Source organism: Macrotis lagotis, chromosome 1, assembly GCF_037893015.1.
Source record: "Macrotis lagotis isolate mMagLag1 chromosome 1, bilby.v1.9.chrom.fasta, whole genome shotgun sequence".
Taxonomy (NCBI): Eukaryota; Metazoa; Chordata; class Mammalia; order Peramelemorphia; family Peramelidae; genus Macrotis; species Macrotis lagotis.
The window spans coordinates 332,116,066-332,128,268 of NC_133658.1; the positions used below are offsets into that span (position 1 = coordinate 332,116,066).

Below are 12,203 nucleotides of genomic sequence, written 5' to 3' on the forward strand. Positions count from 1 at the left end.
GGCTGAGGAAGAGTATAAAAGGGGTTAATAGCAAGCAAAGAATATGCTGACTTTTCTATAGGGCCAGCTCTGTTGGCAGCAAAAAGCAAAATTTCCTGGAAAGGGTTACCAAAGATAAAATGTTTTTCTATAGAGAATGAGGGAATAAAATTTTACAGATGACCAACTGGGTGCAGTGGAAGAGGACAAGAAAGAACAGTGATTGGGGAAGAGTTAGGCTTAACTGAGCAAGGGCAAAATGAGAGAATGGCAAAGAGCGGAAAGATTTTTACTTAATTAGGTAACAATTCTGGAGCATAGGAGATTTCCACATGATATGAAGAGATAACTTACAAGAAAAGAAACCCATATATTTCAAATAATTATTGGAAAAAAATTCTGCCTCATTAATCAGAAGAATGCAAATTGAAACTTTTTTTTTTTTTTTTTTTTTTAGGTTTTGCAAGGTAATGGGGTTAAGTGGCATGCCCAAGGCCACACAGCTAGGTAATTATTAAGTGTCTGAGGTCAAATTTGAACTCAGGTCCTCCTGACTCCAGGGTCTGTGCTCTATCCACTGTGCCACCTAGCTGCCCCGAAATGAGACAATTTTGAGGATTCACTTAACACATACCTGACTGGCAAAAGTAACTAAAAGTAGAAAAAATTCAATGGTTGTAGAGAATTAGGTATACTTATTCAGTTCTTTGCAATTTCAAATAATTGATACATTTATTTAGGAGAAATCTTTATTTTTTTAACTGATGACATTGGAATATTATTTATTATAATAATAGAATTATTGGTTTAAATTGGTATTAATAAGCATATTGGTAGAATCTTTTTGGAAGGCACTCTCTTAGCATAACAAAATTTTAAAATACCATTTTAAGCCAATAATCCCATTATTGGAAATAATATTCTAAAAGTGCTATCAGGTTAAAAAAATTGCAAAGAACTGAAAATAAACACCCGAAGCATATTCATATAATAGAAACCTATAATACCATTAAAATTATCAATGTAAGGAATATAAAGAAACACAAGACTTAATGAAGTAATACTTATTGAAAAAAGCAAAATCAGAAGGTTTCACACTACTATGATTACATTAAAAATGAATTCAGAAATACAAAAAAGAATGAATAAAGAGAAGGAAGAAGAATAAGGAAAGTAATAAATTGTTATGGACATATATGTAGGAATTAAAAAGTGTTAATAGATGCAAATATACTTAATTGCCTTTTTTTGTTCTTTTGTATAAAGTTAAATGAATATTAAATTATTAATATAATATACAAATGGAAACTGACTTTACATTTCCTCTATCAAAACTGACTGACAACCAACTGTGCATCATATAATGGGTACATCAATATGGGTACATCAAATAATTGGTTCTAGCTCGTTTTCTGCATTAGTGGAACAAATATTTTACAAGACAATATGCACAGCAAAGCTGATATATTTGCATGGGTTCCGTAATGTTCTTTTTCCCTTTTTCTTTTTGGAAGTCCTTGGTTTGCTGGACAGAACTTCAAGATTTCAAAAAATACAGTTTAAGAAAAGTGGGTGGGTACTGTATCAATTTTTTTGACTTACCAAGTTATGATGTTCAGGTACATTGCAGTGAAGGACTCCCATTGGAATGAGTGGGATAGAAAAGTGAGGAGGAGGAGGGCCATAAACAATGTGTGTTCCAGCAGGAGGAGGGCCATAAATAACGGTTCCAGACTCAAATGGTCTGCCATTGGTAGGTACAGGAGGAGGAGGAGCATACAGCACAATTCCCTGAGGGACAGGTGTGCCATCTGGAAACACAGTATAAATAACAGATCCAGGAGGAGGTACAAATGGAGGATCCACTTCATCATCCAGTTCATTTTCTTCCTTGCTATCTCTGTTTCCTTCACCTTTACAAAAGGAATCAGAAGAAGATAACATCATTGCATATATGCTTTCTAGTTTAAAAAGTTAAGACAGAATTTTGAAGCTGGAAGGGCCTTTAAAAGTCAATTTAGGGGCAACTAGGTGGCACGGTAGATAGAGCACTGGTCCTGGAGTCAGGAGGACCTGAGTTCAAATCTGGTCTCAGACACTTAATACTTAGCTATATGACCTTGGGCAAGTTACTTAACCCCACGATCTTGCAAAAAACAAAAAAAAGAAAAGTCAATTTGGTATCACTCCAATTTGAGGCATAAATCACATTGTCAACACTAATTGAAGATCTAAAGGAAACTCAGCACATCACATCACATCACAAGGTAATCATCATCATTAGTGTGCTTTTGGGAGTTCTTTCTCATCCTGCTCTAAAATTTGAATTCTTGTAACTTTCATCCATTGGCACTAGTTCTTGTGCCCTAGGGTCATATAAAATAAATTGCATACATTTTTCTCTCATGACTGCCCACCCTTTAAATAACTGAAGACTATAATAAGGTCTCTTCTAAGTTTTCTGTTCTTCAGATTAAACCATCAGAGTTCCTTGAACACTCATGTGATGGTTTAGCTCCCTTCACTAACCTAGTTATACTTTTTTGAATAAGCTCTCAAGTGCTTCTATAGTGTTTCTACATGGACTAAACAAACAGGACAGTAAAACTATCATCTTCCTTCTTCTGAATGCTATATATCTATTAAGGCAATTATACACACACACACACACACACACACACACACATCTTCAGCACCAAGATCAAAAGGATTACAATAAGGACAGGCATTTATAAAATGCTTTCAGGTTAATGTATTAATACATTTTACATACATTAACCTAGCTGATCTTCCAAAAAAGTCAATGTGGTATAGTCAGTGCAGAGTGATGAACTAGGAGTTGGGAAGATCTGAGGGTTGAAATTTTGCCTCAAATACTTAATAGCTATGTGACCATGAGTCAATTAATAACTTTTGATCTTAGTTTTCTTCTCTGTAAAAAATAATAGGGGCAGCTAGATGGCACATGGGTTAGCTAGGTGGCACAGTGGATAGAGCACCGACTTGGAGTCAGGAGGACTTGAGTTCAAATCCGGCCTCAGATACTTAATAATTACCTAGCTGTGTGACCTTGGGCAAGTCACTTAACCCCACTGCCTTGCAACCCCCCCCCCCCAAAATAGTGCTAATCTCACAGGGTTGTTGTAAGGTTTGAATGAGAGAGTATTTGTAAAGCATTTTGCAAACTTTAAAAGCATTATTTAAATATTATTTTATTATTCTCTTTATTTTAGAGTTGAGGAAACTGAGGTTTGACAGAAGTTAAATGACTTCCTAGAATTAAAGCAACTAGCACTCACAGTGAACATAGAAACAAACATTGGATTAAATAGATACTCAGAGATAAAGAAGGTCATGTACAATGGAATGGCAACTATTCAGGTGAACATTCTTTTTCCTTGGCATCCTTCCACTGTTACATATGAGTTGCTGATACCTTCCTTCATATATCTGCAAATGAAGTGCTAACACTTTTAATACAATATGGAGCTGGCAATAATATTCACATTTCTACAGCATTTTAACACTTACCAAGTATTTCCTCTTATAAGAACCTTGTGAAGGAGGTAATGTTAACATTATTATTCCCATTTTACAAATAAAAAAATTGTATGTCAGAATGGATGTCCAGTCATATGGTTAAGAAATATCAAAGTTAAGCCTTAACTCCAATGTTCCAGAATCTCAAAATCTGAAGGTTCCCAGAATCCATCTTGTACAACTCACACCTAAAGAGGAAATCCCTCTAAAATATCTCTGATATGGTCATACAAATTCAAATTGATTCATAGTCCAGGATCTTTACAGTACATTCCATTATCTCTCAGACATTTTGGTTCGTGTTTTGAAATAAAGATTCCTAAGGATACATTTTTATTTAGTTTCCTCAACCGTAAAGACATCTACCCTTAGGGTCATTGTGAAGTTCAAATGAGATCATATATGTAAAGTACTCAGCATGGTGTCTAGAATATAGGAGGTACTTCTTTCTTAATTTACCATAGCAGCTACTTTGCTTATACATTTTGGCCAAAGGGATACAAATTCTTTTTCTCAATGGTAAGAAATTGAATTTCCTTTATGTGATCCAACTGACCTTTGTTTGAATAAATTTTATGCAATCCACTTCTGACTGGAGAATAAATCCAACATCCTGATGTGACATCTTTTCTCTCACTTTGCTTGCCGTGGCCACACTCCTTTCGGAGGGAGGTAAAGGATGTGGGTTTTAAGCCAATACCAGAATCCTTTGTACTCTGAGACCTTGGACTAGAAACCTAAAACAGTTAACAGATAATATTTATGTAAACTAAGCATTCCCTTTTCTAATTCATTAATTGAAGAAACTTGTCTAGAAAGGGTTGCTTTTTCATCATTAAAATATAAATCCAATGGTCATAAAAAGGAAAGAATTATAAATTAATATATAGTATTGGTGTTTGATTAATAACAGTATAAATGCAGTAGAAATAGCAGTAGAAATAAATGAGTATAAATTATAAAACCTTTAGCAATACTGCTAATTTTAATATCTCCCAACTTGAAAGATCTAAATTATAGAATGTTATAGCTTCAAGAGATCTTAAAAATTGAATGTCAATGATCAGTGTTGGAAGGGATGTGGGAAATCTGGGACACTGATACATTGTTGGTGGAGTTGTGAACTCATCCAACCTTTCTGGAGAGCTATTTGGGATTATTTTGATCCAGCAACACCATTACTGGGTCTATATCCTGAAGAGATCATGAAAAAGGGTAAAAACATCACTTGTACAAAAATATTCATAGCAGCCCTGCTTATGGTGGCAAATAATTGGAAATTAAGTAAACGTCCTTCAATTGGGGAATGGCTTAACAAAGTGTGGTATATGTATGTGATGGAACACTATTGTGCTATCAGAAACTAGGAGGGAAATTCAGGAAAGCCTGGAAGGATTTGCATGAACTGATGCTGAGCAAGATGAACAGAACCAGAAGAACATTGTACACCTTAACAGCAACATGGGGGTGATGATCAACCTTGATGAACTTGATCATTCCATCAGTTAACAATCAGGGACAATTTTGGGGTATCTGCGATGGAGAATACCATCCAGTGAAAGAATTGTGGAGTCTGAACAAAGACCAAAGACTATTACCTTTAATTTTTTAAAAAAGTTATCTTATTATGTAATCTTGCTATCTCTTATACTTTATTTTTCTTCCTTAAGGGTATGATTTCCCTTCATCACATTCAACTCAGATCAGTGTATACCATGGAAACAATGTCTGCCTTTTGTGGGGGGTAGGAGGAGGGAAGCAAGATTAGGAGAAAAATCATAAAATTCAAAATAAATAAAATCTTTCTAAAAAAACTGAATGTCACATCAGAGCTATCTTAGAATATGGAATATTAGAACACTCTTAAAAAAAAGTGTCCTTGAAGAGATTTCAGAGATCACATAATTCCATTCACTTCAAAAGGCACTGAGGGAAAAAGGCAAAATGAAAAATAATTCTTGCCCTCTATATTCTGAAATAGGAGATCCAATTTCCTATTTTATGGAGAGAGAAAATAAGTGCAGCTAATATTATATCATCACTCAAAAATACGAACTGAGATTGACAACAATATATGAAAAAATATAGTAGTCAAGTTTTAGTTGGAATATTCTGTGAAAATGAATTGGGTAATAATATTTAAAAAAAAACACTTCCAAAAAGCATTACAAATTTTTTGAAAAAAAAAAAAACACAAAAAACCCCCCAACCGCAAACCCCCAAACAAAAACAAACTAGACATGAAGTCAAAATACCTGGGTCCAAGTCTCTCAAGCTTTCCGATTATGAGAGTATCACTTTATTTTTCTGAACCCTAGGGAAATACAGCTAAGAAGTCTACATCTATGAAAGGGGTAGTAACAATAATAAGTATACACTACCTTAAAGAGTTGTGAGGAAAGCGCTCTGTTTAAAAATTTTGTACACTTTTCAATATTAATAAAACTAAACTACTTTGGGAAATTTCCATTTCTTTTCCAGAGACATTTAAAATATCAAGACCCTATATTTACAGTTTTGCATAGAAACTTCTCGTCTTTTACCTGAGGTTATTCTCTGATTTACTACCACATTTAGGAAGAGAACATATAATCTTGTCATACTTTCCCATATAAGAACCTTGGTCCAGCCCATCATTGTGCCCCAATTCCCAAAATATTTCATACTTTTGATGATGATGATGATGGCATAAAGTACCAATATCCTCGTCTCTTGAAAGGATCTGCTATGCTACTAATGTAATCATTCTGGTGAGAAAGGGTATGTCGAAGTTCTGTGATTTCCTCCAACAGACTTTCTATTTCTCCTTTGCTGTCTGTAAAGGAATTGTGACACTCTCAGAAGTGGAAATAAAACCATGGCACTCATTCCTTCAAAATATCTGCAAAGCTGATTTTAGATCTGGACTTTTTATAACTGGTGACATTTAGGTCTTGTGGAAGACAGCTTTGTCAAGACAAATGTGTTATCATTTTACTGAACTTTCTCAGTATTGTATTACTATTCAATATCTTTATAATTGGGTGCATCTAGGTAGCATAGTAGAATGTCAGGTTTGAAGTCAGGAAGACGAGTTCAAAACCAGCCTCAGACACTTACTAGCTATGTGACCCTGGGTGGGTCTTTTAACCCTCTTTGCCTTAGTTTCCTCATTTATAAAATTTTGAGCAGAGAAGAAAATGGCAAATCACTCTAGCATCTTTGCCAAGAAAACTCCAAAAGGAGTCACAGAGTCTGACACAACTGAAAACTACTAAACAACAATAAAACAATTTTTATGGCTAAACTTTAATGATCTGTAATGTAATCAATATGAGCATTCCCTTCCCACCAAAAGAGATCACAACCCCTTCATAACTCAGTTGACTGTGTATTGCTATAGCTTAATAAATTAATCTTTTCTTTGGTGGCTAAACCCTGGTGATAAACCTCTTTCTCTTTCACTAGGGCAGCTCTTAGAATCTAAGCCTTAGATGACAGACCCATAATCCATCACCAGGTAGTTTAAGAAACTCAGGGTCAACTTCATGCTTATAGGAGGAATCAGAAAAGGTCTTTAGCAGAAGCCCTACATCTAAGGATGATATTAATTAAATTTATGTTTGATAACCAATGAAAGAATTTTCTGAAGAAAGGTAAAAGTTGTAGAACAATTTAATTTTAGAAAAGGAAGATTTATATGAAAAGGAATAACAGAATAAATCCCTTATATGTAAAAAGTGAAGAGAAACCAAACAAAAATACCTTACCAGCTCCAGTATGATCAAGTAAACTCCACAGCCTTTCAATTTCTGCTCTTTGTCTCTTCATTATATCATTCAATTGATCAATTTCTAGCATTTGGGAATTTGATCCAAAGGCACCTGTATCTACTTTCTCCATTTCAATTTGAAACTGTTGAGATAAAAGTAACAAAAGTTCCAATTAAATTTCTTTTCAAGTACTCACCTTTACCAAGCATCCTCATTTTAGAAATATTCAGTATATAGCATGATATAGCAGAGAGAATGCCAGACCAGTCTAAGACTTCCTGTTTATATGAACAGGGATAAATCACTTTACCTCCTGAGTCTAGGTTCTCTGGACCATCAATAAAGAGCACTTTGTAAACCTTAAAACCCTACAGAAACGAGAGCTACCATTTTTAGAGCAGACAGCCATTTGTAGTCATGTTCATCCTGCTTTATATGAAGTTGCATAACAAAATCCCTTTGAGTTATCTATCATAATAATTTAGTTTTAGGACTTCATAGAGCATATTAATAAAACCCTGCCAAGAAAAAGCTGCAATATGCACATACTTTCCCATTTCGATGTCACTGTTTATATTTTTTCCTTAACCTGAGAAGCTACTTCTCCTCCCCATCTTTATTCAATGAACTCTCTTACCCATTTTTCAAAGCCCAGCACAAAACTACCCCCTTCAGGAAGGTTTCCCTGAGTCCTCCTTCCCATTTCAAACCACTCCTTCCTTAAAACATCAAATAAAGCTTTGTACCTTTCTTATACTATTATTATATTCTATTTGGCACATATTGATGTTTATGTCCTTTATCCTATTCTCAACTGAGTCTCTGAGGGCAGGAATCATATTTAATCAATATTCTTCTATCCCCCAGTGCCAGACAGTACCTTGTATATTAGAGATACTTAATAAATACTGCACAGAATAGCTGTTGAATAAATGAATGAACAAACAAGTGAGATGCACTTACTTGCTTTTCTTTCTGACTCAGAAGGTTCTGCAGCAGCTCAATCTCTGCCTCGGCTCGGGTGAGGTCCCGGGCTGCCTGGGCTGCCTGCCTGCTGAAGTGCTCAGCTTCCTGGAGCCTCTAAAGAGATAGGGATGGTTCAAAAACATAAGTACAAACTCTTCTTTCCCTTCTTCAAACCTACCGAACTTCACAGATTCATCCTCCACAAGCCTGCATTTGTGTGGTTTCTCATATCAAAAGGCCCTGCATGTTTCCAGATTTCATTTGCCTTGTATGCCCTTGCTCTCTCTTACAATGTGTTTGGTCTATAATAGATCATTTAGCACATAACAAAGGAGTCTTTCAAAGAATAAGAGCTAGACAGGGCCTTGGAAATTATCTCATCCCACTTATGTACATGTTCCACCATTTCCCATTGACCTATAACTGCCTTTCTCTAAGGACTCACTCAGGTGCCATTGCATGGCTCCCCCAGCTCAAAGGGGCCTTTTCTCTGTCACTTCACATTCTACCTTGAATCATCTCTGTCTACACTATACTGGATCACCTCTCCCTTTAGGACCAGGCATTGTTATCACCTTTCACCTTTGTGGCTTTTTTTTTTTAGGCTTTTGTAAGGCAAATAGGGTTAAGTGGCTTGCCCAAGGCCACACAGCTAGGTAATTAGTGTCTAAGGCCGGATTTGAACCCAGGTACTCCTGACTGCAGGGCCGGTGCTCTATCCACTGTGTCACCTAGCCATCCCACCTTTCATCTTTGTATACTCTATACCTGGGACTTTGCCTTACAAAGTTTAATAAAATATCTTTTTGACTTGAAACATTAGTCTTCACTCTCCAATAACAAGAGTTTACAAATTTTGAAGAGTATATCTCACATTTCTCTTCTCCATATATTCTAGGCTCCACTCAAACTGTACTACTCAATTTTTCCCAGGTATGCCCTACTGTACTCTTCCCTCCTTGTTTTTGTTATTCCCTCCTCTAGCTCTACTTGTTGAAATCTTACCATTCTTCAAAAATAATAATAAAAACAACACCAATTACAACAGTCATTAGCATTATTATAGTATTCTAGGGTTTACAAAATATTTTCTTCATAACAATTCAGTGGGGTGGGTAGTGAAAGCATTTTGTTTTATAGATTAAGAAAATTGAGGATCATGCATGGTCATCAAGACAGTAAGTGAAAGAGTCAAAATGTCCTATATTCCAAATCTACCATCCTTTCTACTTAAATGTCTTCTCCTCCAGGAATACCTCTTTTGATAGCCTACTAACCAAAATTGATATTTTCTTCCTCAGAACTTATACAGTGTTTTGTACCCTTCCCTTCATACACTATACAACAAATGACAATAATACAAAATGGAGCATCAAGTGTTGCATATGTGTCTCCCAACCCCTGCCACTAGAATAGAAACAGAGACATAGACTGGTTCTTCTTGGTGTCTCCTGCAATACTCTTAATACAGGGCCAAAGGTGTGGGACATGAATAATTTACCAGGTTAAGACAACAGCAGATACTTAGCAAATCTTTATTACATTTAATTGAGAGACGTAGTTAACAGTATGGCATTCAACAAACCTTTACTAAATTTCCACCGTGTACAGTGCACTTGGGTCACAAAGACAACTGAGCATTTCCTGTCCTGAAGAGCCTTCATTTTAACTGAAGGGGACACAACATGTACAGAGAGGTCTTAACAACTGCTGGGGACAGGTAGGTTAGGAAAGGTCCTGTGCAGCAGGAGTCTTTGAGGAGAGGAATCTGAAGATAAGATCATTGAGAAATGCTGGAATGTTGTGTATGAAAATGCTAGTATATCAGTTTGACTAGACCAGGAAGTATATAAAGGAGAAGAATATGAAGTAAAATTAGAGAAACAGGTCAGGCAGGATTGTGAAGGGCTTTAATTATCAGGCTGAGAATTCTGTACTTTTATTTTAGAGGCAACAGGAAACCACTAAAATTTTCTGAGTAAAAAAACGAGATGGTCATTATTTAGGAAAACTAATTTGATAGATGTATGTGCAAAGTGCGTTAGAGAGGGCAGAAATCAGAAGGAAAGAGAAAATGAGGAGGCTACTGCCATAGAGTGGAGGAGAGAGGTAGATATCCACCTGAACCTAGAGGCAGCTGTGTAACTGGAGAGAAGAGTCATTGTAGAAGTAAACTAAACAGCAAGTGCTTAATTATTTGTTGAATTAAATTGAGGGCAGGGATCATATCTTATTGAGCATCTAAGCTGGTACATAGTAGGGGTTAAATGATCATTGAGTTGAACAGACATGAGTGAAGACTGTGTTTTATTTATATTTCAGTGTCCTCTACAATGTCTATCATAGAGTAGTAGACATATGTGGTAGATGTTCGTAGTATTTTTGTAGGAAAAATAGTGAATTGTTGCCTTTATCAATTAGTCTATACTTTTTATGCTGGCTACAGAATGTAATCAAGGGGGAAAAAGTTGCTACCTTCAGCTAAGAATCTATTGACAATAATTTAATTGATAATCTAAGAAAATTCTATAAATTAGGTAAGCTATACAAGTTCTTACAAATCCAAATGATGTTAGCCTCTTTAAAAATACCTCAAAGATATTGATCTATATCAGAATCACCTCGGCACGATCTTGGTTAATCCTGAGGACGGTTCCATGGAGAGACTTCAGCTGGTCCTTGGCAATGCAGAGTTCTGCAGCTGCTTGTTTATCTGAAGCAGCCACAGCCTTCTTTAGCTCCTTCAGTTCTCTATCTAAACCAAGGAACTGTTTCTGGGACCTGGCCTCTTCTAGCTTTTTCTAAAGGGAAAAAACAAAACAAAATACAAAACATAAAACTAAAAGTGGTGAATCACTTCATAGAATGAAATTTATAAGAAGGAAAGAAAGACACCCTATCACACAAAAAGAAGTTGTGCAAAATACAGAGTCAGATCACTAGATCTGAGGTCAGAGGGTATTGACTGGGATTCTCCTATGTTCTGCTACACACTATCTGTAATGTGGTATGACATTCAGATCTCTGGGTCACAGTTTCTTCAATTTTTGCAATGAAGTACTAATATGACCTCTAAAGTCTTATAACCCTAAATGTTTAGATTGTTAATTTCTCCTACACTGAAAATTATGCTACACCTATATATGAGAGATCTGGAATCAAATTGGTAATCATCAGTTTTTACATCACTATTCTGGGGATGTGTGACTTTTATCAACAACAGTTATTTTTGTTTTTTGTTTTGTTTTGTTTTTTCAGTTTTTTCTAGGCAATGGGTTAAGTGGCTTGCCCAAGGCCACACGAGCTAGGTAATTATTAAGTGTCTGAGGCCGGATTTGAACTCAGGTACTCCTGACTCCAGGGCCGGTGCTCTAGGCACTGTGCCACCTAGTTGCCCCTCAACAACAGTTATTAACATTTCCATAAGAACTCTATGTCTTCCAAAGCATTTTTCTTACAACAATCCTAAAATGGAAATAGTATGAGTGATGACAGAGATGTTATTAACAAAGGCCCAGATAAAAGAAGTTAAATGACTTGCATAAACAGATGCCCAGATAGCGCTATGTAAGATATATAGTAAAACCAGAAATGGAAGCTATCAGCATTATGTTCAATCCTAATAGTCACATAAAAGTAGTAAAGACAAAAGATTCTGCATTTAGGTTCAAAGCTCTTTTTTTTCTTTTTATCATAATGCCTCCCTCTCAGGTATAAGAACTAGAAGTTAGAAAATATTTTTAAAGATTGGTACTGTTTTCTTCTCCCTTACCTTACTCTCTAAATCTTCTAGTTGTGTAAGAATCCTCTCCTTCTCCTCATCAGCTTCCTGAAGTTGGAGATCTGTGAGGCCTTGAATTTCTTCCATACTCTTTAGATTTTCTTGCAAATAATGAATTTCATTCTCCATTTGTAGAATTTTGGCCTCATGCTGCCTTTTATCAGACTGAATCTGCAAATAAAGCA

The 12,203-nt window shown here is 35.8% G+C and overlaps 1 protein-coding gene across 2 annotated transcripts in view; it reads right to left on the bottom strand.

Annotated features, from left to right (window-relative positions):
* Positions 1-12,203, bottom strand: part of CNTRL (centriolin) — a 97,301-nt gene that overhangs the window by 38,663 nt on the left and 46,435 nt on the right. For both annotated transcript variants that reach the window (XM_074211687.1, XM_074211688.1), the window contains 7 exons: positions 12,010-12,189; positions 10,859-11,038; positions 8,235-8,351; positions 7,269-7,413; positions 6,186-6,334; positions 4,076-4,256; positions 1,582-1,892 (listed from right to left, as the gene is read on the bottom strand). In XM_074211687.1, coding sequence (XP_074067788.1) covers positions 1,582-1,892; positions 4,076-4,256; positions 6,186-6,334; positions 7,269-7,413; positions 8,235-8,351; positions 10,859-11,038; positions 12,010-12,189 — 1,263 coding nt within the window. The remainder of the gene's footprint in view (positions 1-1,581; positions 1,893-4,075; positions 4,257-6,185; positions 6,335-7,268; positions 7,414-8,234; positions 8,352-10,858; positions 11,039-12,009; positions 12,190-12,203) is intronic.